Source organism: Stereum hirsutum, assembly GCF_000264905.1.
Source record: "Stereum hirsutum FP-91666 SS1 unplaced genomic scaffold STEHIscaffold_8, whole genome shotgun sequence".
Lineage (NCBI taxonomy): Eukaryota > Fungi > Basidiomycota > Agaricomycetes > Russulales > Stereaceae > Stereum > Stereum hirsutum.
Window position 1 is genome coordinate 2,015,110 of NW_006763138.1, and position 27,031 is coordinate 2,042,140.

A 27,031-nucleotide genomic window follows, 5' to 3' on the forward strand; every position below is an offset into this window, starting at 1 on the left:
CTTTGTGATGTGCTAGTCTCGTCTCATGTATGTACATAGCTTGTTCTATATCAGCAATATATAGCTTTTACCAGCAAAACTGGTCAATAAGTTTGAAGGATATTGTGCTCTATCTGGTGCTCTACAAGAAAAATGAAGTGATCTATTGTGCTCTATCATGCTCTATCTCGTGCCTCCCAGAAGGCAGGTCTAAAAAGAATAGACGAGAATAGATACTGTCAAACGATCTATTTGTGTCTACCGGTAGACCGAGTAGACCGAAATAGTTAGGTTTAGCCAAATGCGGTCTTGCTGATGATGGACCCGAACGAATAATGATATTTGGACTAGACTTTACAGCCCTCCAAAGGAAGAGCTATATATTTTATTTTGATCACAATATTGCGGCAGTGAATGCCAGCCTTTGGAGTGCTCGATTTGGTGCACCAAAGATAAACAATCGAGCTCGATATGGAGCTCGCTATAGTTCAACTTTAGAGTAAATCAGCCACGTGGCACGCTCTGATTGGCTGGCTAATCAACGAACCTCTAAAGTTTAACTATAGCGAGCTCCATATCGAGCTCAATTGTTTATCTCTGGCGCACCAAGTTGAGCACTCCAAAGGCTGGCTTTCACCGCCGCAATATTGTCATCAAAGTAAAATATATAGATCTTCCTTTGGAGGACTGTAAAGTCTAGTCCAAGTATTATCATTCGTTCGGGTCCATATTCTTTCATCAGCCTCCGACATGGGAAGCTCTGAAGCAAAATCCAAAGCAAAACTATAGATTACACATCAAACTACGCTAAATATGGTATTTGGATGACTGCATTTTTCCCTCTATGTATAAAATATAGATTTCGCAATAGAAATGCCTTTAGCGTGCTCTAAATAGTGGTTCCCCCGCCGTGAAACAAAGTTTGCCTGCGTGTATAATCTTTCGTTGAGGACAGAGCCTGATTCCTAACCTCTCTCGTACTCCTCTCTCGCGCTCTAACCTCCGTCGGCTTCAACATAACACATCAATTCGCTTTCGAGGTATTCATTATCCATGCCACATGCTCCATCCGTCATCGAGGCGATGCTCGAAGCCCCTCTCTGGACCTCAATATTGAATACTGAGAGGTTAAAGACACTGTCCATAGTTTTTGGTGACTCGATGCAGGCGGAGAACGTAGGAAAGGCGTTTGAGGAAATTGGGGAGTGATTGGATTTATTGATACATGATGCGGGACGGTGAGTCTTCGTTCGCCACTTGGTGGTGGTGTGAACGGTCCCACTGAACTATGGCTACATCTGGGACTCAGGCTGGCGAGACCGTTGGATAATGACGAGCATAAGATCTCTGTTTCGTCCAAGACAAAGTGCGTCTTCCCCACGTTTCCAAGGTTCAAGCAGTGCTCCCGTCCACTAATTGTTTGACGTTTTGAACTCACATCGCCTCTATGCTATTCAATCTCGAACTTCGCCCCCTGCTGAAGTGTACAATGGCTACCCATCCTGGCACCTGTATCTTCAAAGTGAGTAAATATCTGTGTTATTCGCTCCTGTTGTGGCCGTCGTCGCGTTCTTTTGGGGCTGACTTGGCCAATACACTTATCGAAGATCGTGCACCTTCACCACCTACGCTCCCGTCCCTCAAGGCATTAAGTTCGACTCGCTCGACTCTTTGAACAGAGGACTTCGAGAAACGATTGACTTCAGCTCCACTCGGGCTTGTGAGTGTAAGCGCCTCCAACCTCCCCCACCACTAGCACGCGTTCTTACCGCCTTGTCTACCTGATTGATAATTTAAAATTATTGCATTCGTTCTTAATCGGGCTCTTGATCACAGATCTCTTCATGCAGGAGGTCCACAGGCGGCGAGACATCGGGGGCGTCCTTGCGATACAGAGAGCTTGTCACTCCGTCTGTGTTCAAGACGCCTACGTTCAGCGTACCCCTTCAATACATCTACTTTGCTCTCATACCCATACCTACGGTCGTCACGGGGCTCTAATCTCCAAGGCGGCAGCACCCTTTCATCAACCGAGTTTAGAGGTGCTACTGAAGCGTTTTGATGTGGAGAGTAGGTCTCCAGGTGCTGGGGCCAAAGGCGTAGGTGCTGGCGGTTTCGTAGGGAATAGTACCTTGTAGGGTAGGAGGGCTGCCTGGATGGGGTGGCGTGACCGGTATGTTTCTTCTGTATATATCGATTCCGGATTTGCATTTACGATTGCACTGGTCCGCGTAGACGCCTTCACATCGACGTTGAGTTGCACGTCTGAAATTATACCAGATTCGTTGTTCGACGGTTTGTGTATACCGAGGGGTGAGGAAAGCATGTTTCGTACACGAACAAATGACGGCTAACGCGCTGCCTCCACATCCTCCTGTACACCTTCCAGTTCCGGTTCCACTGTAGCTTCAACCCCTGTTGACTCAGGACCCCGATCACAGTCGCAAAACTGAGCGACACACTTGCTTGTTTCCAAGGCTAGGTCTTCATCTTCGTTTGAGAAGATAGATTGCTTAGCCTCTGAGGCGATGAATATTCAAGATCAAGCCAGGGTCGGCGGCGTGTGGCGTTGCGCCTGGGCAGATGGGGCGTACTTATTCCGAGTCAACTTGCGAGCGCCCCCGCTCTCCCTGTGTCCCAACATCGAGTATTTGCCTGTAGGCATATTTATAAAACTGGTACGTCTTGCTTCCCGCAGAGGAGCCATCTACTGCGCAGGCTCTCATCTTGTTCATCTGTGAAAATTGGTCCTGATTCGAGAAAACTTGATAGTTGCCCGCTGTATCAAATTAGATTGCGATGTAAGTTCCATCCCTTTGGGAATCGGTCATTCCCACAATGACAGTAGGAGCGGGAGTACACATCTGACATCATAGCATGGACCATCGCATGATCCGACGGTTATAGGGAGATGCGAGTCCATCCACCATCGAAGCGAATCGCGTGCACACTTGGGACAAATGACCGAACAGAGTTGTGGGTTTCGAAGCTGACTCCCTAAGTAGAGTCACCTCGGTGACCGACTCGACAATGGCATCACCACTCAGAACGGTAACTGCAATGCTTGACTTGCACAGCGTCGTAACCACTAAGCGTCTCCGCGAATTCAAAATGATATTCGTGAACTGATTCCATCCCTTCCCTCCTCTCGCTTTGAGAAGTCTGCGGCGTGTGGTTGCCGCCCTCTATCTTCAGGCGAGCATTTATTTGAGTGAGGACCGAAACCACTCTGTAGGGGTGATGGGCCCTACCTCATGAAAAGCCGATTCAGCTGCATTTTCGGACAGTATTTGGCTTATATTCAATATTCGAATTCGTTGCAAGTGCTACAGACTGGAATGTAGTTCCTGGTACACCGTTTATTCAAAAACGGATGGCGATGCTCGAGAGATTGAGATGGTTGTCCCGTACATCCTTGATCAACTTTTTCGTCCTGATTTGGCGACCCATTGCTCTGATCTTGATATGAACTGTCACATTGGCGTTCAAGGAACGGAATAATGGGCGAGTACATAGATGCGGTGACACTCACGGAGACTCTGCGTGCCTACGTGCGTTCGGGATTCTGAATGCCTTTCCCAGTGCGCTCAATCATCGCCGCAATCATGCCTCGCCACAGACGTTTTCTATTTATCACTTGTCGCCTTTCACCCTCACACACCTCTACACCATGTCTCCAACCATCAGCGGACTATGCTCGACATTGACCTACTACTGGCGTCCACTTGCCTCTCCCTTCACCTTCCTACCGACGCGTCTTAGAGGTCTGGGTGCTTTTCTGGCTGTGTGCTCAGTACTCGCCACATTCGCTTTCTTTAATTTTCTTCCTTACGATGCCATTGACGACCGCATCGCCTGCTCATTGCATGATGAGATATTTCGCCGCCCGTCGCCATCACTGGTCGGGTTCCACAGTAGAGAGGATGGAGGCTTAAGTCTGGACGAGGTCATGCGGATGATTGAATCAACTGCAGGTCTATTTGCGAGGGACTACAGCCTTGGATTGGGTTGGAATAATGTACGTCTGTCGTATTTCTCGGGAACTACAGTTGCAGCAGTTATTCACTCGCTATTTGATGAAACGCGCTTCGGAAGATGCGATACATCATCGAATCAGCGGCGCTCCAGGCGAAAATTTTGAACAGGACGTTGGTGGTCCCATCCTTCATCTATGCTCGATCCTGCGAGCATGAGATGTACGCATTCCAGTTTCCTATTGCATCGGTTGTTCCAATTACAGCGGTTTCTCTAGGTCTATTTGCGGAGATTATTTCGACATGGTCAATCGGAACGACGCTATCGGCTCGAGCGAGTGGCGCAATCTTCCGCCTGTCCAACAGATGGCGTTCCGCATCCCCATATCCACTATGCTCAATATCACTCTACTCAGACAAACACAACCTGTCATTCTTCTCTCCGACTATCTACGGCTACACGGACTTACTCCCGAAATCGAACAGTCAAATGGAGTCTGGCATCGCGAGCTGTACCACTCTAGAACGAACATCATGACTGGTAAGAAGCCTACCCTCTTCGTTATTAAGAACAAGTGGTACGATCCTTCCGGGACTCTTCGCGTGGACGTTCTTCCTCACGCAATCCGAGAACGGGGAATCTGGACACTCGGTGTCGGGGACGATGTTACGGGACCTATTGGGCGATGGAAGGAGACTCGGGACGATTCTGTGGATGTGGTGGCGAAATGCTTGGATTCCGCTGCCAGGGATCGTGGCCGAGGATGGCTGGAGTGGAATGAAGCGAGACGAGCGGTGCTGGGTTGTGAGCCGTCCATTGTGTTAGTCGAAGATGGCAACCTTTCGGATCGGACATTGGAGAGATTTGTTATGAATAATGGGTGGGAAGTGGTACACACATATCGAGGACTGTGAGTTCCTTCTCCTCTTAACTTGCTCTCAACCTTTCCTTGTCAGAAACCAATCATCCGTGTTTTGTACGTTCAAGCAACAACCACGAGTTTGCAAAGGCCGTCGTTGAGCCTATGCGAACAGTTGCCCCTCGCTCTATGCTGCGAAGTTTCAAGGATGAATATGGCCACATTACGGATGATGTCTTGATTATTGAAGGCGAGATTCATCTCGAACGAAAACCGGTGGGTCTTCGTCCTCATACGCTTGACTTGGACACTGATTCCACGCTTCGAACATCATCCTTCAGGGATCCCTTCTATTTACGACCTCCAGAGCTCGCGATGCCTACACCTCGATGGTCCTCGATCATGTCCGACCTCCAGATAGTGTGTATGCGCTCGCGGAGGTCTTGGATGCACGAATGAGAGACGTGAACGAGGGACGGGTTTGGATGGGTGCGCACATGAGGCGTGGCGACTGTACGTCCTTAATCCTATGTCTTGATATATTCAATCTGATATTCTTCTGTCCGCGATAGTTCTCCGTATTGGGTGGGCGCCATCGTCAATTGAGCATCACGTACAGCGCGTCAAGGAGCACCTTGATTCTGGCCGGAAAACACTTAATGACCTCATTCGAGGTGGCTCAGATTTGTTGCAGATGTACGAAATCCCGATCATCGATACGGAGAGCTCGATTCCCGCTCCAGCTCAGTCACCTCGGGAGAACGACCGGTTCGTGATGCCTTATTTTTCTTATTACATGTACACCCGTCTTCTACAGCCGTGCGCTGGTGGAGCAGGCCCTATTGGCGAGAGCCGGTTTCGTGTATGGGCATGGGCGGAGTAGTTTTGCGGGGGGCATGGTGAATATGCGGGCGCGGGCGGGAAAAGATGTTAGAACAGTCGATCTCGACTGACGCTTCCACGCCGTGGCTTTGCATGATATTTGTCTGGGGTATTTAAATTTAATAAATGGATCTACATATATGGTGGTCCATTATTCTGGCTACGGGACAGTGCGATCAATCAATTTTGGTCGCAAAGCGGATCGAACTCGGGAAGAAGGACGCGGGATGTTATCTGACTTAGTATGTAACGGTCTGAATCAGAATTTGGCACGCTTGATCTGACGAAAAGCAAAATACTATAAGCCCTGAATTTCTCTTGGGTTGCACCATCGATCGCGTGCATCGTTGCAAGCAAACTGGCGGAGGCGATTCGGAATGACACCGGAGGTCGGTCGACGGAACTGAGCCACGCGAGCGATGCCGGGCTGATAAGATTAGCGCCGATCTTCCCACTCATCCTGGCTGTGTCTTTTCTTTCCTCGTTGTTGCTCCCGCTCTCCTTCTCCTTCTCTGCGTATCGTTGGCTTCAAATATACTCGGGAAGCCTACTTCTCAAGTAATGGTGGATTTTTCTCTCCGCTGTACAACTTCCGCATGGCTTGACTTGCATCACAGGGTGACGCAGCCCTATGCGTCGCACGCGAGTAGTTGACCCATCTTCGCCTACGCTTGTCGAACGGAATATCGCCTAGGGACTATCCACCCTATGACCTTTCTTGTCTTCATATCCTCGGCGCTCCAACTTCAACGTAACAGACCAGCTCAAGGGTTCCACAGTATTCATTCATGCGTGCTTCATCCGCAATCGAATCGAGGCGATCCTCGAACTCTCGATGTTGAGAGGTTGAAGACGCTCCTGATAGTTTCTGGGAATGTTTAGTAGGTGAAGGAGGTAGGGAAGGTGTTTGGAAAATAGGGAGGCTCTTTGCGAGAAGTGGTATAGTGCATTTGTTGATCAATAATGTGGGACCTTGAGTCTTCGTTCCGACCTTGATGGTAGTTGTATCGGGCCCACTGAACAATGATAGCTTCTGGAATTCAGGCTGGCGAGACCGTTGGATGAGGATGAATATCAGATCTCTATTCTCTACAAAACCAGGTATGTCTACCCCGTGTTTCCAAGTTAAAGCAACGTGCCCGTCCACTGATTTTTTGGCGTGATAAAGTCATCTCACCCTTAGGCCTGTGCTCTTCGATCTCGAACTTCTCCCATTGCTTCGACCCATGGTGTCACCGACTACGCCGGGGATTTCAGGATACCATCAATTGAATAGCAATGGCACGGCATTGCGGTTATCCATGTACGTAACGCACTTCATGAACTCCCATATTTTTCCATCATTTTTGGGTGGGGGTTCGCTAACTCGCGCGCACCCGAACTCACACCACAGCCTCATCCACAGTACCTCCTCCTAATACACTGAACAACTGAAGATCCTACACCTAGCAAGACGCATCAACGTAGTCTGTGGAAATTATGCACTCCTCGCAGGTGCACCCACGCCGTTCCAGGTGCGCTTACTTCTCTATTCGGAAGTATCTCCCTCGATGTCTTGAATGACAATATTAACTACGGCGTACCCGATGCCGTTCGGGGCATCAATTGAGAGCTTGTTGAATGAGGATAGGAAGGGTGTGGTGCTAGCAATCAGTTTGTGAGGCGTGATTATGGCGTTTTTCAGAAGGGATATGCAGTAATAAGGTAAGGAGGGGCGAAGGGTGACTGACGGTGGTGGTGGCCTAAGTCAAGCTTCCTCGTGTTTGACTCCACGGTGCTCGTTCAAATTACCAGTGATCCTTTCGCTCAAATACGCCTCTAAGGTGTCTGAGGAACGTCTCTATCTGAGGCCAGTGGTGTTGGCGCTCCTGAAACCATTTGGACTATTGCTTCATACCCATCGTCATCCACCGCCACACCATTGAACTCTCTTCTAAGATCATCGCTTTCCCTTGCGCTTTTCATGAGGCCTTCACATGTTGGCTCTCTGTGCCTCGCACGAAATATTTGGTTGTAGCCTTGAACGGGCTTCGTTTCCAACTCAGGTTTCCTACTCCTTCCCTGCCTATATTCTTCTGGGAACATACACACGTCCACACCTGAAGGAAACCCGCTTCTTCACCGCCAATTTCCTTATGAATCTCTGGGTATTACGCTGCGGTCATCCATTCAAACGTGTACGGTTTGTTCGCTATGCAGTTCCCTCTTCCACATACTTTTGCTGATCTCAATTACTAGCGGAAATTCAGCCATTCCGCTGCTGCCATAGCGAGCTACATAACTGACATTGTCGTTCACGGATATCTGTTTAAAATAACCTCGTGCATCCAAATCGCACTCTCACATACCGTGAAGCGATTTGGCCAGTATGGTCTAGCCCACCGCAAGGTTGAATGTTGTTGAAGGCGTCATGGCTTGCTCGGGCAATAGGTATGGCCCGTCCTCGATTGACATTGCGAGGTACTTACTCAATTTCTCGAAGCTAATTTAGTCCTGCGATGATCCGTATCTTGTTGGCACCAGCCACATATCATGAGCATGTTGCGCCACTGTTTCCTGTTCAGATATCTGCTTCAGGACTTCACGACCACCTGTTGCCATAACCAATTTTTGTTTTGGGCATCTCCTCCGGGTTTGTCGTAAATGCTCCGCCCTTACCGCATTCCACTTCGCTCAACCTATGTTTGTTTCTCTCATTCTCAGGCCCCGCCGCGAATCGTTCTCGCATACCCCTATGTGCGCTCGCAGGCAGACATTAGACCTGCTGATTCCGTATGCTCTGTCATGCCGCAGCCGTTCTGCGAGGCTTATTGTGTCACCTCGTTCTCCGTTTAACCTCGCTACCTCGTGGGACTGGTTTGGATCCTGAGTCTTTCGTATTCAGTTCGTTACCTGCGGTGAAGCGGTGAAGCGAACTGGACTCTTTCCGCAACGAGTTTTACGCTACGCCTTCCAATCACTATTACTCACGATCGATAACAATTCGTCAAGTGATGTGGACTGTCCCAGAAGGCCGTCGGGGTCTCGAACGCCTTTGGATGAGGAGGTGCCATAAACGTGTCGTCTACCTAACACGATGGTCCACAGTCAATAAAGCCGACCTAGCACCAAGGTATGTAATCGCTCCATCCACGTCTACATTTCGATTAATGGTGCTGTCTCCACTATGAGAACAGTAATGGTCCCTTGTGGGAATTTATGTGGAGTACCAAGGAACAATCCTCCGAGCTTACGTATCGTAGCTAGGGAAGTCGACGCTCACAAACCCCTCTCTTCGGTGGTCCCTTTCCGCAACAATATTTCGCCATGCTCGGTGGATCGTATATATTGGCGCCCTTCGTGGATGTGAGCCTGAAAGTATCACCCCTTGGCGACAAGTAGTGTTTTCTCATCATCATGGCGAGCCATAGTCACGAATTACTACTGGTAACTCTTGCTTTTTTGTCCTTACTTGTTATACGAACATTCTTTCGCCGTCAATACAACTCGTCTGGTCTGCCGTACCCACCTGGTCCTCCGCCCACCTTTATATTCGGTAACTTGTTCGACGTACCAAAGAAGCGTGCGCCTTTTGCTTTCGCTGAATGGTCGAAACGTTACAACAGTAAACCATATTTTCTGTCGTTAATCAACCTTGGACTTGCTGACGATCTGGGACCTCGCCTCGGTCCAGGTGAAATTGTATCATTCCATATCCCTGGCTCACACACTATCATCATCAACTCCGCAAAGGTCGCAAAGGTTATCTTTGAGCAGAGATCATCCATTTACTCCGATAGGCAGCATCACGAGATGCTATACTTGTAAGTGAACCTTGTTCTAAACTACCTGTTACTAGATAATCAATATGAGCATTAGGACGGGCTGGGATCTAAACTTCGCCTTCATGAGATACGGCCCTTCCTGGCGTGCTCATCGTCGTATCGTCCATCAATATTTCCGCTCTGACGCCATGGAGAAGTTTTACCCACTCCTCGTCTGTCGAAACAACCAACTATTACAAAACCTCCTGAGAGATCCTGAGAATGTGGTCGATCAGCTAAAGCAGTGCGCACGTCAGATTCAATACTCGTCATGACTATTTATGGTCTAAAATCCGTCTTCTTGTCCGTACTAGTCATGCAGGATCCCTTCCGATGAAGCTTTCGTACGATTACAATATCGACGCAAACGGAGACCCTCTGATCCAAAAGGTCGAGGAATCGATGTCTGTGCTGGCCCAAATTATGATCCCTGGGCACTTCCTCGTTGAGTCATATCCATTCCGTGAGCGCTTTCCGTTCCATATATTCTGCAGCATCCGTTTTACCGGAATACATGTGGACGTTAAGCCCTAACAATGTTCGTCTCACCTCTTGTTTTAACCTTGTAGTGGCTCGTCTTCCGGAATGGATTCCGGGGATCTCCGGATTCAAGGCGTGTACTCGGAAAACGAGAGTCCTCAACTACTCGATTGAAAACGAATTGTTCGAAAAAACGAAGAATCAAATAGTGCGTCATTTCTTTTCCTATTGGTTCTCCGTGGTGGCGTGTGTTCAAACGCGTTCCTTATTTCCCCTGCGATGTCATGTGATTCAGGCTGCTGGAACGCCGCCACCGTCCCTCCTGGCAGATGCTCTCCATAAGAACAATCAAGGAGAGCCTGGAGAGTTTGTCATCAAAAGGGCTTTTGCCACCATTCACGTCGGTTCGTCTAACCGTTCCCTCGGCTCAACAAATACCACGTTCAATTTCCTGATATAAATCGAATTGGCTCACAGCGGCGGCTGACACAGTAAGTCCTTGTTTAGGCTATATAATCAATTCAACACTAATGATACGTAGTCCATGGCAGCGCTCACGGGAGCGATGGTGGCTCTCATACATCACCCTCATGTCCAAGCTCGCGCTCAGGCCGAAATAGATCTCATCGTGGGCAGGGACCGACTCCCCAACTTCACGGATATGGACGAATTGCCCTACGTTTCGGCGATATGTAGGGAGGTGATGCGCTGGAAACTTGTCACCCCAATGGCTGTGAGTCATGCGGCCGTAAAAGACGACATATTCGAAGGTTACTTCATTCCTAAGGGTAAGATTATGGTGTATTTTCTCCTTGCTATAGGGACTAACTTTTAATGCCATGGATAGGTTCTACCGTCGTCGGGAATTCTTGGTATGTATTGGCTATCCATTATACAGCCGGTAATCTCATGTATAAACATCTGTATATGCAGGGCAATTCTCCATGATCCGGAACTCTACCCTGATCCAGAGCGCTTCCACCCAGAGCGCTTTCTGACGCCCGGTGGCACACTAAACGATGACGAAATTTTGGCATCTTTTGGATTTGGTAGAAGGTATGTTATACGTTGCTGTCTATTGTCTTTCCACGGGCTGCGCTCATGGCGCTGGTTGTACGAGTAGAATATGCCCCGGCCGACACCTAGCAAGTGCCACCTTGTGGTTATCTGTTGTATATCTTCTAGCTGTCTTCGATATCGTAAAGATGAAGGACGAGAAAGGGAAGGACATTGAGGTGACAACAGAATGGGTGGACAGTGGCATTAGGTGCGTGTCGTGTCTATGTAGTTTTCCTTTCGGAGGCACATTTTGATGTGTATATTTCGGCTTCTTTCAGTCGTCCGATGCCGTTCCAATGCACTGTCCGTCCTAGAGATGCGAGGGCCGTAGATTTGATACAGTCACTGGACGTGAGCGTGCCAGTTTCATGAACACGGTCGAACAGGAAGTTGCGGTTCTAATCAACCAGTGGGATCATGGGACAATGAATACAGCATATAACATTGTAGAAACTTGAGTAGAATCTGCATACAAATCATTTTCCCTGTCTGTCGAGTGCAGATTGAACACTGGCCCCACACTACGCTAAGGTAGAAACCGTGTGGCGTACACTTACTTCGCAGCCTTTCTTCACTGACTACTTACGCGACCTCCACCGTACAGTTACGCAGTGTCATTCCCGTTCAGGCTAACATAAAACTCAGAAGTTGTCCGCGAAGATAACGCCCTGATCGCACATGCAGAGAAGACGACTAACTGCGATGGTTGCAGCAGCCATGTCTCGTGACGATCGTGTAGTGAAAGAGCTCCCGTTCCGTAAAAGTGACAATCCACCTTGCACCATGAGATCAGTCAGCTACTTGGAGTTTGGCTAGTTCCCGGAGTGGGTCGGTTTCCTCGGCTTCGCGGAAGAAGAGAGGGTCTGTAAACTCCTCACGGACGAGATTTAGTACACCCTATTCAACGAGGTCGACGAAAATTTGTTTAGTAACCCTTGACAACCGCTGGACAGTTAAGTTTCGTTCTAATCGATACGTCAATGCTCAAACTGTGGAGACCATAAATCGTTGTTACCGTAATAAAAACCTAAAAACGGCGCTCTACGTCTACGTCTTTCGAAGTACAATCTCTCAGTACATCCGCGCCTCGATTTTCAGATCGTGACCTCGTCTGTTCGTCCGAACCAATATGTCCGGGACGATACTTAGCAATCGTTCAGGTCGGGATGGGTGTGCAAGAGGAGCACGCGAGGGGAGAATTGAATACTGTCGTGGCACATTCACACCTTCGGAAGATAGACATTTCGGTATATCGAAATCTGGAGAGAGTGCTATAAACAATGGCAAAATACGAGCACATCGTGATATTTATACCCTACTGCTGCCCATGCGGAATAGACGCCTGCAGAGGCTGAATATCAAAGTGTGCGAACGCAGTGAGCAACCATGGATACGTCCCGTACTGCCCCTGTATCAATCCAGTTCGTCAGCGCGATTTTCCATAAACTTTGGACATAGGAGCGATGAAAAAGACGTGCTATGAGTTTTGCAGGGAAGCCAACATCAAAAGGCAACACATCATCGATGAACTTGACCTGTTCGGGACTGAGGCTGATGCTCAACGCTTCACTATTAGCTTGTAGGTGCTCGACCTTCCGGCCTCCGATGATCGGGAAGACGAAGGGCGCTTTGTGCATAGTGTACGCAATAGCAACTAGGCGCGAGTGTCAGTCAGCGTCTTGTTCAACGATACGACAATGATTGAGTCCAGAGAGGGGCTGAGACGCACCAGCGGTGATATGCTTCGCCCCTACCTGCTCTGCGACCTTCTCGAGAGCAGCGCACATCTTCTTCTCCGATTCGTTCCGCTGCCAATCTCCCAACAAGCTCCGTCCTTTCTCGCCGGAGATACTACGGGCCTCTTCGTCAGCATCGGTGCGGATGTGACCACCGGCGAGCACATTCCAGAGAGTGAGTGCGATACCTGCACCCATAGAAAACCAAATAGAAGATAACGAGAATGTAAGCAGGTGTAAAAAGCGCGCGATGTGCGTACGGAGACCAAGGGGAGAAATGAGGAAGGAAGGATTGACGCCGTACCTTCATGACGACACATGGGAAGTATCTCCCGTTCGATGTCACGTTCGACGACGGAATAAGCGGCCTGGTAGACTACGAAGGGCGTTTTTCCAGTGTACTTGGCGTAGTCGTTTGCCTTAACCACGAACCAGGCCGGCGCATCCGAGATACCCTACATATGTCGAGAGATTGTGGCCGGTCAGTCGTTGCACACAAGTATGGAATGAAACAACGCGTCCAGGATGTGTGACGTACGAGATAGAGAACTTTCCCTGCGAGAACTAGTTGGTGGAGCCCGTCCATGATTTCCTCCACAGATGAGTGAAGATCCCAGTAGTGGACGTAGAGAATATCGATATAGTCCGTGTTAAGGAGTTTGAGACTGTTGGCGACGCTGATGCGGAGATTCTTCAGATTATTGCCGACATAGTTGGCTTGGGTCTTGATGGTAGGATCAGCACGCTTTGTCGAGTTGGTATACTGTGAGACCAACGTGAGTATGGTGGAGATAGGAGCCATGAATGAAGTAAATAATTAGAGAGAAAAGGACGGGAGAAGAGGGGAGGGATGGACTGCTTACCTTGGTGGCGAGGACGATCTGATCGCGTATTCCTCTCTCCTGCATCCATTCGCCGATAAACGCCTCCGAGGACCCATCTTGACTACAAGTGTATTAAGTAACTTAGGATGACCCAGAGCACTAGTAGAAAGACAGGGACATACTAGTTGCTCGCTGTATCGATGAAGTTTCCGCCTGCCTCGAAGTACGCGTCCAGAAGTTTGAACGAAGATTCCTTGTCCATGGCGCCGAACCCTACAGCAGCCCACTTATCACCGATAGACATCCCGCCAAGGCAAAGAGGGGAGACATGGATGGCCGCACGTGGAGCGAGTTGACGATACCGGCCAACAGCCGGCACAGGACTTGGAAGTGTAGGGAAGAAAGACACTGTTGGTTTCATCCCTCGTTTTGGTTCCTCCTGAATACGATGAGGGGAAGAGAGGTTATGAGTGAGATGAACTATGAGTGAGATGGACAGACCGCTGGTTGTTTATAAGATCAAAGCTGAACCCCAGTTAGAAATTATATCCACTTCACGAAATGCCTTCGATCCACTTCATGAAACGCGTTCGTCGGGGGGATCCAATGAGGCCGGTGTCATAGCTGAGCATGTCGAAGGTCGTACGCACTGCAACATGTGGCCTGCAACGGACGGAGGTTCGCAGGACCCACTCTGACCTCCGCGACCAGTCCATGGAGCTGCGCCGAGCGATCCACTGGTAGCGGTGGATAGTGCGGCGATTGTCATGATCGTCTGTGGGAGAAGACAGACAGAAGTGAGTTCACTGAACCATCAGGCTGGGTACAGTCTTGACAGCGACAATATGCACTCCAGGTCGAGGTTGCAACAAAATTTCTTGGGGAGTCCGAGCGGAGTCCGATTATAAAGCCCAGATGCAAGTATATACAGTGGTCGACGTGGATTGCATCAGAGCTCCTTTACCAGCAGTACATTCATACAGAGTGAGGACGCAAGAAAGAGGACGGTGTCTCCAAAGCACGAGAAGCAAAAGACAAGACTCGGAGCTCGGAGTGGCTGCATTTCAAACCAAGCGCTCTGTGGCCACGCGAGCCTCACGCGAGGGAGGCCACGTCATCGCTTGGTCCCTTGACTGGAACTTCAACCAAACTTTTCAACACAATGCTCAGTGACATTTCCTCTGTTTCCCAGTCGCGCTCTGGCTAAGGTTGCAGGGTTTTGAGACTATCTTGGGTACAAACGCACATAAACCGTTTCTTTGGAGTCATTGTATTTTATGACTAATGGCTTATCCGTTTCGTGCTTGTGCATTCTTGCTAACTGTGCGACAATTGTCGGTCGTCCTGGACTTGTCACAGATTCATGAGCATGAAGGGCCAAGTTTCTCCTTTCGTAATCGCATTGCGTTTCGATTGGAGGCTATACCATTTCCAACACTTCCCCGAAGGACCAGAATCCTACGACGATTGTGACCCCGGCATTCATTGCCTCTCCGCTTACGCTGTCTCCTCGTATAACGTGGTCTTGAATCTCTGCGGAACAATCGATCCAGAACGTTAATCATTACTGATTTTACCCATGCATAAGTGTGGGGCTTGCCTAGGTAATCGGCTGTAAATGTACCGGGGCCAAAGTCCTATTGGCGTCCGTGGCGCAAACTACGGCATCTCCTCTCAATTTCAGTGCTCCAGTATCGCCAGTACTCTGTCTGGGGAGTTAACCGTGTATGGTGCACATGCCTTCCAGGAAACGATCCGCATAAACGCATACCAGCATGCATGGAAGTCTTGACTAGAGCTTGTGAAAGTTGGAGGTACGGGTTCTCTCTTCCAATTTTTAATTTTGGATTGGGTTCTGTGAGACTCTCTGGTTCTACGCGCTGAGCTTTCGCTGCCTTAGGAATCTGATGTGGTTTGCCCCCCAGAACAGTTTCATTTGAATAGCCTGTGCCTTTCCAGACCACGCTCGGGAGTCAATACTTGGATGGAAGCCAAGTATTTTGAGCTTTGACTGCTTCTCTCCGTTTCCGCCGGCACGATTAAGTCTTTTCGCAGTCGGCGCTGTCCTCCAGCTGACTCAATGTCCAGAGCTATACTTTGTATGCCATTCGAGATTGAGACAGATGGTGTACAAATGTTAACGTTTGATTGAGCTATTGGCTGCCTATTTTCTTCCCGTTGCTCGATTATCCTGCTGGGTTTAGGCTAGATTCTACGAAGAAGAGGGTGCTTTACGCACTGTTCCGCTGTCTCCTTGATGGGATTCTATGAACGTTTCGGCGCTGTTTGCTATGAACACATATATATGGAGTCGCGCTGCGGGGCTCGGTAAGCACCTTACTCAGTTCTGCCTTTTGAATCTCGGATTCAGACCCTCACATCTCAATTTCTCTGCAGTCTTCCCTCGTCCTTCAACCGCCAGGTTTGAAGATGGATTCTCTCGACAAGCTGAAGAACTGGAAAGAACGCGTGAATTGGTGGGAGAAGGTCAGTACACCACTGGATAGACTCTACAATGCTCCAAGGTCAACTGCACCTGGTGAGCCATTTATATGGTCAATAGCTCTTGCTCTTCGGAACCTAACCAAGAAATGAAAATGCTGCATTTAAGGCAACGATTCTGTTGGCGTGACCGAACCTGGAAGGTTCTCGACGTTCTCTTCACTATCCATTATCAGTCCATTATCGGAGACAACGCTTCTGGAGCAGTTTACGAACACTATACAGCCTCTCATCAGTCTTTTAGATGAGATTTCAGAGGTACGTCGTCTTGATTCATCACCGCATCTTAGCTGCGCTAACTGCCTTGGTGCCGCAGGTGCATGATTTCGTCAAAGGTAAAGTTGGCGATATGATACCCTGATTCCGGCCCAAGATGCATAGGCTTACTTGCTTCCTCACTTTACAGCGGCTCTCGCGCCTTTCAAAGCTGTTTACGCGACGGAGAAGAAGAGGAGGGAGAACAATAAGCGAATAATGCTCCTGTTCTTGGATATGAGGGACATGATGGGAATGATCCTACAGTAAGTACTCGTTCTTTCTCTCACCCTGAACAACACTTCTCGAAAGACTGATCGATGTACCTGTCTTCCATTCATCTACATTCAGAGTCAGCGATATCTCCGACCAAGAGATAGCCTCACGCCGCGAGGACCCGAGGCTGGGAGACTACATACAAGACCTCATGAAGAGCATCGGGGACGATATCACACACGCGTATAACGTCTGCGAGGCCTATCACAACAAGTCTCTCATTTCGAAGGCCTGGCACGCTGAATCGTGGATTGGAAAGCTGGCGAAATGTAGTCAGCATTTTAGGAAGCAAAGGGAGGCGCTGACTATGGCGCTTACCGCTCATTCGGCACATGGGGTCGATGAGACCGTTCGTCGTCTGCGTACACTCGAGGATAGGTTCGTTTACAACGGTTTCACAAGGGCCTCTGATTCTGAGTGTGTTATTCCGAAGACTCGACGTCTATTTCATGCAAGTTCTCCGGAGCCTTCCTGCCGATGGCGAAGTCGAAATCAACCACCGCATTGACCTCTACCCAGGTGGACGCAGAGCACTGCAGAAAAACGACAGTGCCCTAGAGGCTCTACTTGCTTTGGAGGAGAAGGCTGGTTCCGTCGATATTCAGTCGGGCGCAGTCGGATCGGCTCTTGATCGGACCAGGTTGCTGCAGGAGGCCCGTCCAGATGCGGAGAGGAGGAAGCAGAGATTGAAGGAGTTGCGCGACGATCTGAAGACGGATGTCCAGACAGTGATCGATGCGAACTTTCAGGTTTTCGAGGGAAAATTGAGGATTCAGTTGGCAAGGATTGAAACAAACGTAGGGGAGACTGTTGAGCGGGTCGGGGACCGGGTTATTGATAAGTTGAGGGGAGGGCCCGCGGACCATATAACTAATCCAGTATGCAGTCATTTCGTCTCATCGACAGATGCTCTTTGACTCTTTCTCATGACTTCGTTCGATGTCGATCTAGGACATGTACAATGTTTGGACGTACATGGTGAGTGAGACAATGACATGAGAGCATCCTTATCTTATAACTACGAACATCAGGGGTGGAGAGCTAGCGTAAAGGGTAGCCATTTCGTTCTCGCTCTCAAAGACTACTACCACGATACCGCCAGAGACCTTATCACTTCTCCCGGCGGCCCGATTACTACCTCCCCTCTTGTGTCTCCAACCTTCGAGGCTGTGCTATCGGTACCCGGCCTTCACCGCCGTGGAAGTTCGTTCCATGATGAGTCTCGCGGCTTGTCTGCGTCGAGTGCCGCCAAGATCCCTCGTGCGAGCATCGATCCTGCCGACTACTGGACGGTCAAGTACATACGTGTCGATAGGCTGAAGCATATCCTCGATGCTATCGATACGGATGCCTCTGGGTTCATCACTGTCCATGAGCTAAATCACTTCACACAATCGAGGCCGAGAGACTGGAGGTACGTGATGGTTCCCGCCCACTCCGACGTACCGTCATTGAGAGAACCTTTTTAGCCTTCTCAAGTGGATCGCATACTGGGCTGTTGGTAGGTTTATCCATACTAAATCTAAACTACGTCAGCTGAAGTAGATAATAGGATGGGAAGCATCCCTCATCAAGTATTACAAGCAGATCCGACGCATCTTTGGTCAGATGATGGCCACTCTCCATCGCGTCTTACCGGATAATCGTCACTTCGTCGATGGATACCTGGATACGTCTTGGAGCTCGACCATGTCAATCGTGATGAGCCTGTCGGAGAGCTCGAGCTTGGAAACATCGGTTGAGGAACACTTCGTAGATTATGTCGCCAGCGAGGAAACGCGTTTGGAGGACAGCTTAGAGCAACTGGAGTATAACGTCAAGGACACTGATGCTGTTCGGTTCTTGGTTGATGGTCCCCTGGAACGGGTATGTTCAATACTTCAGCGCACTTCCTGAATCACGGTTGCTTGATTGTATCTGATTAATCTTCGGGGAACAGTCATTACTCCCACTCCTGTGTATCCTTTTGCAACGCCATCTCGAAATAGTCAGGCTGGCCACGTACTGTAGCGTTTGGCCCTCAGATCTCAAAAGAGCACTGTCAAATGCATCGGTAGCTATCCGCTCCATCGCTGGAGAGCATTGGCTCCGTGCGCGGGATGTTGCATGTAAGCTTCTCCCTAGTTTTCAGTTTGATATGAAGCTAATTAAGTGATGTGAAGCCAACTTCGATCATCACAGGCGAGATCGTGCTCAGGAATTTAAGCTCTTTACTTGTGGCCTGGTAAGCCTCTCGTTTCTCATTTGAGAGTGTCGTACCATTACTGACAATCTATGTTATCATCAGTATCAGAACGCACTAGAAGGAGCGAGGGTCTTCACTACAGCTCGCCTCGTGGAACTAGATGATACGCACGAACGTGAATGTCAAGATGTGCCCAATATAAGTGTCCTTGCCTCTCCTGTCATCAGGCTGACACCGATCAGTAGCTCCGGACTAAGGTCAGACTATAAGTTTACGGGTCTTCTCCATATACTGAGATACTTATCATCGATTAAGACATTCGACGGAGCATCTTCGCGAGGTGTTCATGACTGGACTCCGGAGCGAGCACGTATCGTCTGATGAAGATTCAAGTTCTACTACAGATGAGTCAGAAATCAAGACGTTCAGCTTCGCGGTGTCTGAACCTACGAATGGACACGCATTGAAGGATGAGATGTACGTTCTCGCTGCCGTTACATCTGTTCTAGTAGCTCATAAAATACGCTTAGTATGGGTGATTGGTCCGGATATATCTCCTTGAAGGGCCATACCGAGATCGAACACTACGTTTTCCAACCCGTGGGGACAAGCCGCTTCAAATGCGACGGGAGAGCGTATAACGGCGACCAGTTCTCCGTAGTAGGGGCATACTCCCTGATGGCTGGAAAGGTCCACATTCGCTTCGACAAGACATACGCTGATGAGGACCATTACTATCCCCAACATTATGGTGGAATTCTTGACTTGCGCTCCGGGGATTTCTCTGGCATTATAAGGTCAATAACCTCTTTGGGATCCGCTTCTGCCAGTACCCTTGGATCGACGCCGCACGACACTTCCGTGGATTCAGTTGCGTTCTCGTTCAGACACGTAGGGCCAGATGTAGTGCGCCACCGCCCACCCACGGCAGAGTTTAACGCCAATAGGACCGTTGCAAGTTGGAAGTTTGCCCTTAATGCTGTCACGGATCAAGTTCGGGAGACGCTGCAGCCGTTGAGATACCTGGAGGAGAGGGAGGCAAAACGTAGCAATGGGGTCCAACTCCTTGTGAAGCGTGCCGTTTACAGTGATGAGACGACGGCTGGAGAGAGTCTTTTTCGAACTCTTCTACCAGAGGATACGAGGGCCTGCTGGTCCCGTTTTAACATGGCGCACAAAGAACTCATGGAGCGCTACCCTCGCCACTCGTGAGCTCCCTACCAGAATAGAATTTGACCAGCTACTAATAACGGCACCTAGCGTGAGTTGTGACGTCTGTCACCGACATGGTATTCCAGGTGTCAGGATTGTCTGCTTGGACTGCCCTCGCTCCGATCACGGACTCGTGAACTTTTGTCCAACCATCCGCTGCAGCCTCTCCCAGATAACACTCTCGACACGGACCGACTTGCCTAGGCCCCATACGCCAGTTCATTCGTTACTCCGAATTCCGTATGTTATGCACTTGGGTATGGAGGCGAGTGTTTTAGAGCGTGCGAGGGCGGGGATTGTACGAGCTGGAAAGGTTCTCGATGGAGAGAAGCGAGGAGTGCGTCGGGATGAGAACGCGCTTCGACGAGCACTGCCAGCTAGGAAATCACAAGCGTCTCGGCCACGATGTGGGATATGCAAGCGGGATGTCATGACATCCTGCTGGTATTGTGTTGACTGTCAAGGCAAGGAAACTTCCATTAGCATGTTCGGTATAGCAATCACGAGCTGATTATTGTCGACGACACAGACCCAATAGTCTTATGCAACAAATGCGGCTTAGAAGAAATCCATCATCAAACCCATCTTCTCGTCAAATTGACAACAAAAAGTGAGTCTGTACAGGATACGTCTGCAAGTATCGAGCAGCGACTCGCTGCTTTCAAAGAAAGCACCGAGAGTAAGCTTGAGAGGATCACGGAGGGGTATGATGAGGGACTGAAACTCATACGAGAAGAAATGATTACGGGAATGCAGGCCATACGTGATGAAGTTCAGTGTAGACTAGAGCGCATCGAGAGCCTGCTTGTGGAGAAGATGGTATAAAGAGCGGGGTGAAGCGCTGTAGTCGTATGGGTGTACATAGTAGCGATACTCGACTGCGAGGACTGAAAAATCAACGAAGGCCTGCTGTGTTGACCTATTCCTCCCTGCCAATTTTTACAAATGGGCGTACTCTTGATCATCACCTCGTATTTACATTTTCTGCTCAGTCGTCCTCGTAAATGTTTTGAACCCTCTCGACTGCGAATTCCAATGCACAGCGATTGTCAAATCCTCGCCGCTCAACTATTCGACTCACTTCGAGCCCAACCCAATATCGCCTCTGTTAGATTTTCGTGGGAAAGTGATGAGTGGCACGAAAAGAGGACGAGTGAGAGCGAGGGAGAGAGGGAAAGGTTGCAATCACGCTGAGTGGTGAGACTGGCTCGTGTTAGGGCAACTCGATGCCCTCAACGAGTCCTACATTCACTGTATTTATAGTACTGTACAAAAGTAACTAGAATATTCTACAATGTACTGAAAGTGGCGGAGCCGGGTGGCGCGGCTGACTCAGCCTGACCGTGGAAACCTCGCGAAAAGTCTCGCAACGTCGAGCTGCACAAGCTGATTTCCAACAGCCTCGACCACTCCTGTCTCGATAACTTTCAACGTTGAACCTCTAAGCAGCGGGCCACACGGCCGGGCCGGGCTGTTGTGATAAGGAGAGGATCAGCAGGATATATATGCAAGTACGCAGTCAGTATATCACCATACGCAGAGGAGAACGACAAACCTGGGTATAGTTCGCGGGGATTGGGTAGTTGATGTTGATCCTGCGATCGAGTCCGAGTGAGCATAATGCAATGTGTCGGTCAGCGTACCAGCCACTAGACTACGTACAGAATTCCGGGCTCCTATATGCATTTCGGTACCGATAGTGTGAACGGCGGGGGCGCATTCGAGTCAAATCACAGACGGTCAGAAGTGCAGTTCTCAGACAGCCGTTTCTGAAGGATCACTCACATATCCCTGCACAAGCCGGGTATAGTCGAGAATAGGGGAAATATAAGCAGACATGAACACAGTGAGGGTAATTTATGGACGTACGGTGTAGGCCCCGGGGAATGCGACAAGAGGGCCAGGTGTGCCGCTTCCGCCTTCACACAGCACATAAACATCATCGGTTCAGCAAAGGTTTTTCACGTGTCACTACTACCTTCACCAGGTAGCACCTTCCATGATCAAAGTCGAAGCAATGTACTTACCGTCAGTGACCTCGACCTGGCCGCAGGCGATATAAAACTATATATCACGGGCACTGTGAGTCCAGCTATCTTATATCTCTGACAGATGAAATGTAGACGTACCTGTGCGCCGCCGTAGGTCGAAGCAACGTGCAGAGCAATATGTTCGATGCGGACTATGTACCTAAATTATCATACGCGAAGCTTAAGATCAATGACACTTATATCTCGAAGTGTGATAGCAATGGTGCGTACTGGCCGGTCGGAGTCTCCGATGGGACGGGGAAATTGACGGAACTCATGCCTGGAGCGAGCGAACAAGAGTCAAGGTGAATATAAGTAGTGCACGTAGTTTCGCAGCGCAATCTTGCATACCAGTAGCGGGGAAGGTGATAGTGGAGCCTCCGTCAGTAACAGCAGAGATTTCGTATACCTAGTATGCAACAGTCGCAGGGGCATGAGTTCATCACTTGTCTAGATACAGATTATAGCATAAGCAGTCCTCACCTTGAACCAGACATCGCCGCTACCATCAAAGTCCGCAACATCCGTGCCGCTGGGAGCTTGAGCCATATATACGTTCACGACCTAGTAGATAATATGCCAAAAGACATATCAGTATAGAGCCGGAGGCGACGTGTGGCAAAGCCAAAGGTGAAATGACATACACCTGGGTGGTAGAGATTCGCTGGGTTACCGCTGACGGTGAAGCCGATAGTAGAACCCGCAGCCACGCTGAGAGTCGACGACGTGTCGGACTCGGCGGAGTCGTAGCAGCGGACATCGGAAGAAGTGACGTCGGTCATCTAAAACATACATACAAATTTAATTATACAAGGTCAAAGTGAGATGGGGATGGGGAGAGCCTAAATAAACGAGAACACTTACAGGATTGAGAGTCTGCCAATTGTTCGACTGGCTAAATGAAATAACAATAAAATATGAATAAAATGACGAAAATTGTTTGTTGGAGCCGAATAAAAAATACCGAACGTAGTCCCACTCTGCGGTGGTGGTGCCATCGCTGATGAGCTGAGGCCAAACGTCTAACGCAGGAGAGAAATTGTATTGTCGTGAGCCGATTATCGTCATAGAATGAAAGTACATGACATACAGTGAGCAGAAACCTGAGCGACAAGGCCAATAGCAGCTACGAGAGCAGAGAAGGACTTCATTGTTGGTTAAGAGATCCTGAGGTTCGACAGAGTGAACTCCGTCAGGTTAAGTACTAGCCAACACAAGTACGAGGAAACGACTCTGATGTCATCGGAAATGGTGCAAGAATACCGGAACACTGTCGCGGTTCTGATTTTACCGTTCAATCTCCATCCATGGACCTGTAAAAAGCGTGATTGGTCGCCGAGCCGAGTTTAGCCGTAGATGGGAACGCCTCGTAGCTGGTTGGCAAGAACGTACCGCCCACCGTGTGGGCTATCAACCAGATAAGACGTCGTTGCTGAAGACATCCAATAAGAGATCGCGAGACGGAAGAGTTGACAAGAGATTACACCGAGAAGCTGCCCACGAGCAGCCGCGATGCGGGGTGAGATCTAAGGACGGTAGGTCTCCTACGGTTTTGACACCATATTCTGAGACGGTAGCGAATCGTGAATGCGCTCACAGTTTCAAACTAATAAGGCACTGACTGCGACATACGGAAGACTTTCAGGATCTAATAGCCAGACTGCCCGTCATAGATCACCATGTTCTTATACTGCGAAGGGATGCGATGTCTAGATAAAGAGGGAGGTTAAAGGCCAAGCTGAGCACAAGGGACAGAGAAAACAAATACGGGAAGAAGTTCGGGTGCAAAGAGGAACATGCGCCATTGCGGCAATACGAATTTCTGCCCTAACCTTATTCCAAGGTTTCAACAATTGTGTGGCGACCGTGGCGTCGTTTTCCGCCGATTTCTCGCTGTTTTTATTTTTTATTTTTTTTTTCGCAATGTCAGACTCCGACCCCCGGGAGAAACGTCATGCACACAAGTGTGTCGCTGAACGTCAATCGGGAAAGCACATAGCTCCAGGTAGTCACCTGGGCATAAGGTGAAACCACGAGGTGAGGTGGGGACAGGCTTTGGGCATGGAGGACGGAGATGGGAGAGTAGTATCAGGGTGTGGAAGCTTACGAGTGAGCCAACTAATGACCGAAAGTTATTTATGGAGAAACTTTTTCGTGCGTGTATCGGCGCGCTCGACTCTAGGTTTCATGCAAATTCAGTACGGTAAACGAGAAGGGCATCGTTGGCAGCCGCGCGCCATCGAGTTTGACCAGCCCTTGGCTGAGCATCCAGACCACATCGAGTGTACGCACTAGCAGGGAACTGCATCATCCCTGGACGGCTGGTTTCTGGTGCACTACTGAACTCTAGACGGATGGAAGGGGAAGATAGAGCGCGTCGCATGCAGTCGATGAGGCGACTGAAGTCGGATCTGTCGACGTTACGCAGACGGAGGACAACGCCTTCGGAGGCCGCGAATCGTATGAGATCCGAGCTCGGGGTGTGGGAGTCATAAGCATTGCCCGGCAATGATGGTGACGAGACAGACATATTTTGATGAAAGTCGTGCGAGCAAAGATGCCAGTGCATCTCTTCAGGTGATGTATCGCACATTGAACTCGATCTTGAGCTCTCCGAGGAATACTATCAAGCCCTTGCGATAGAGAGTAAAAGACACCCGTGATGCTCGGCGGCCACCTGTTGATCAAACTAACCAGACGATCGTTTCACTTCCGTCTTATTCTGGTCTGGAATCGTCATGGCTTCGATTTGGAGGATAGCGGGTTAGGCATGGAGACGGGCTTGACCTGCCATGAAAGATGCTTGAAAGTGATTAGGATAAGCGAACGGAGAATACATGTTGTGGGAAAATGGCTGAAGTTGGCATGAAAGAGGGCGGGTATAAGATTGGGAAAATTTTACGCTTAAGTCGTGATTGGCACAAAAGACGAGTCGCCGCTGGACACATGACATGGGAAGCACAACTCGCCTGCACAAAAAATAAATAGATAAGCCATTGGAGTTCACAAGGCATAGCAATGGAACGAGCGGTATAATGATGGAATAAATAGCGTGAAATCGTCATTCCTATTTGTCCCCGGTCTTTCGTCCACGCAGCTTGAGGAAACTCCCCAGATACCGCGCCCACATTCTTACAACGAGAGTGAAAAGAGCGTAAGCCCGTGAAGTAGGGTACCAAATAGCAATACGGATCTTGTTGCGGTGGTCGTAGATGTTTGACGGAGCGCTGCGCTAGTGGACTGTGTGGACGTCGCGGCATCCAAAGACACGGTGCTAGATGCCGAGGTCGACTGAGGACTGCTCGAAGCCGTTACTGTCGCTGCGTTGACTTCACCGAATGCCCCGGACGACGCTGTGATAGTCAGCTCGGTAGTTACGGTTGTATACGAGCCTGATATCACTGCGTCAGCGGCCGTCGTCTGTGGGGCCACGGTATGACTGCAAGGGAAGTCAGTACAATCAAAGATCAGCGAAACGAGTAAGTAGCCCAGAAACGAGAAAGAGATACGCACACGGGACTGGACCAATCATCTTGGAAGGCACACGTCTCGCCGAAGAGTGTATCGTTCGCGTAGAGCGAGAGGTTCTTCATGTAAGCAAGCTGGTTTTGCATGCAATCGGCGGTATATGGAGTGGGGAGCTCTCCGAAATACTGCTGGTAGACTTGGAGCACGCTGACTTGTGCGAAGTCCTGTCACGCATACGGGCTCGACGTGAGAAAGGAAAAGAAAAACTCAAAGATGTGAGCGCTCCTACCTCAACGTAGTTGCTCTGAGCATAGCTATCCGGCACGCACGAATCACCATCCACGGCGTTGATCCACTCCTCTGACGACGAATGCCCGTGATCTGATGCGTGCGTTGACTGTACGTCGTACGAATGGGCTCACCTCAGCTCATCACCCCGTAGATCAAAAAACGAACGCAACGCACCTCATGAACCCAGGTCCTCTGTGAACACACTCCAAAGAAGTGGATGTCACCCGCCTCAGTATACGCATGGGCAGAACTATCCTTCATGATGAACACTGTCCCAACATTCCGTCTCAGTCCCACCGGTACCCGTGCAAGATGATCCACCGCCTCCTCCAAGCTAATATCTGCGTCGGTACATCTGCACATCGTCCAGCTCGAGCCGCAATCGCCAAGCGTGATGTTGAAAGCTTGCATGGTCGCTGTGCATTCGGAAGAGGAACTGGTATAGGACGCGCATAAGGAAGGAATGGTGGGAAGCGCGGTAAAAGTGCGGGACTGTGGGCCTGGGATTGAGAGGAGATCGAAGGTACTGAAGCCGGAGGTTTGGGCGGTATTTGAGAGCGTCCGAGCGTCGAGGAGAGATGGTGGGTGATGAGCGAAACTGACGTGGAGAGCAGACACAAGAAGAGCAATAAGAAAAGGTGCGAGCATGCTGGAAAGAACGATCAAACAGAAGGCAGGAAGAAAAAGGTTGGAACTAAACAGTTTCTTGTCCGACAAGGTATAAGGACTGTCGCCTCGGACGCCATAGCAGCGCCCTTTCTCATATTGACTCGTGGATGTGTGCGCAAGAAATTCAGTCGCTGATGGTCGTAAGAAAGCATGAGGTACTGCCTTCGCTGATGTTGCCATCATTGGACGCCCGGTTGTCGGTGCATTGCGTGCTACAGTCATCGCTGGAAACAAACAACTTGAGGGCGAGTCGTAAGTAATCCCATTGCAAGTCATACATCAAAACGTACAATAGGAAAATATTCAGTACGGTACTGGTACTGGATAACCAAGATGCTAACGTACTCTAACCTGCCGGTGATGATCAGGAAAAAAAAGGCTATGAGCACTTCAAATCCGACCCAGCGATAGACGAACGTGAAGGTAGGGTACGATCAGAGACGAATACATAAATACAAAGGCATAATGAGTAGTAGGACTAATGCGAATGCGGGCGACAGATAACGATGACGAAGGAAAGGACGAGTGGGTGGATCAGTTGCCCGT

General features: G+C 49.5%; 6 protein-coding genes across 6 annotated transcripts; 3 read left to right on the forward strand and 3 right to left on the reverse strand.

Moving 5' to 3' along the window:
• Nucleotides 1-3,649: 3,649 nt before the first annotated feature.
• Nucleotides 3,650-5,766, forward strand: STEHIDRAFT_111807 (uncharacterized protein; the record flags this gene model as incomplete). The annotated part of the gene is made up of 7 exons (XM_007305097.1): nt 3,650-3,997; nt 4,075-4,175; nt 4,232-4,864; nt 4,942-5,089; nt 5,155-5,326; nt 5,386-5,581; nt 5,631-5,766. 7 exons carry the CDS (start codon nt 3,650-3,652, stop codon nt 5,764-5,766), a joined length of 1,734 nt encoding a protein of 577 aa, XP_007305159.1.
• Nucleotides 5,767-9,091: 3,325 nt separating this feature from the next.
• STEHIDRAFT_157831 (cytochrome P450) lies at nt 9,092-11,409 on the forward strand (the record flags this gene model as incomplete). The annotated part of the gene is made up of 12 exons (XM_007305098.1): nt 9,092-9,299; nt 9,369-9,498; nt 9,554-9,742; nt 9,813-9,961; nt 10,068-10,186; nt 10,274-10,382; nt 10,456-10,469; nt 10,520-10,766; nt 10,826-10,850; nt 10,912-11,034; nt 11,102-11,245; nt 11,316-11,409. The coding sequence occupies 12 exons, from the start codon at nt 9,092-9,094 to the stop codon at nt 11,407-11,409; spliced, it is 1,551 nt and encodes a 516-aa protein (XP_007305160.1).
• Nucleotides 11,410-12,250: 841 nt separating this feature from the next.
• STEHIDRAFT_80577 (aryl-alcohol dehydrogenase) lies at nt 12,251-14,594 on the reverse strand. The gene is made up of 7 exons (XM_007304638.1): nt 13,780-14,594; nt 13,637-13,718; nt 13,312-13,536; nt 13,078-13,228; nt 12,767-12,961; nt 12,516-12,691; nt 12,251-12,445 (listed from the first exon to the last, which is right to left on the reverse strand). Exons 1-7 carry the CDS (start codon nt 14,016-14,018, stop codon nt 12,353-12,355), a joined length of 1,161 nt encoding a protein of 386 aa, XP_007304700.1. The 5' UTR covers nt 14,019-14,594; the 3' UTR covers nt 12,251-12,352.
• Nucleotides 14,595-16,027: 1,433 nt separating this feature from the next.
• Nucleotides 16,028-20,852, forward strand: STEHIDRAFT_111810 (uncharacterized protein; the record flags this gene model as incomplete). The annotated part of the gene is made up of 17 exons (XM_007305099.1): nt 16,028-16,136; nt 16,209-16,357; nt 16,416-16,434; nt 16,506-16,620; nt 16,667-17,008; nt 17,064-17,508; nt 17,582-17,608; nt 17,662-18,044; nt 18,100-18,131; nt 18,183-18,496; nt 18,570-18,738; nt 18,793-18,854; nt 18,918-19,072; nt 19,131-19,292; nt 19,346-20,023; nt 20,232-20,364; nt 20,652-20,852. 17 exons carry the CDS (start codon nt 16,028-16,030, stop codon nt 20,850-20,852), a joined length of 3,495 nt encoding a protein of 1,164 aa, XP_007305161.1.
• A 616-nt stretch (nt 20,853-21,468) lies between these two features.
• Nucleotides 21,469-23,208, reverse strand: STEHIDRAFT_139981 (uncharacterized protein; the record flags this gene model as incomplete). The annotated part of the gene is made up of 14 exons (XM_007305100.1): nt 21,469-21,498; nt 21,583-21,622; nt 21,690-21,703; nt 21,813-21,818; nt 21,897-21,946; nt 22,055-22,091; nt 22,157-22,217; nt 22,289-22,337; nt 22,409-22,466; nt 22,541-22,621; nt 22,702-22,839; nt 22,922-22,952; nt 23,022-23,079; nt 23,148-23,208. The coding sequence occupies 14 exons, from the start codon at nt 23,206-23,208 to the stop codon at nt 21,469-21,471; spliced, it is 714 nt and encodes a 237-aa protein (XP_007305162.1).
• Nucleotides 23,209-25,189: 1,981 nt separating this feature from the next.
• STEHIDRAFT_157835 (uncharacterized protein) lies at nt 25,190-26,464 on the reverse strand (the record flags this gene model as incomplete). Its single annotated transcript, XM_007305101.1, has 4 exons — nt 25,190-25,496; nt 25,571-25,749; nt 25,815-25,922; nt 25,991-26,464. 4 exons carry the CDS (start codon nt 26,462-26,464, stop codon nt 25,190-25,192), a joined length of 1,068 nt encoding a protein of 355 aa, XP_007305163.1.
• Between the last annotated feature and the right edge of the window lie 567 nt (nt 26,465-27,031).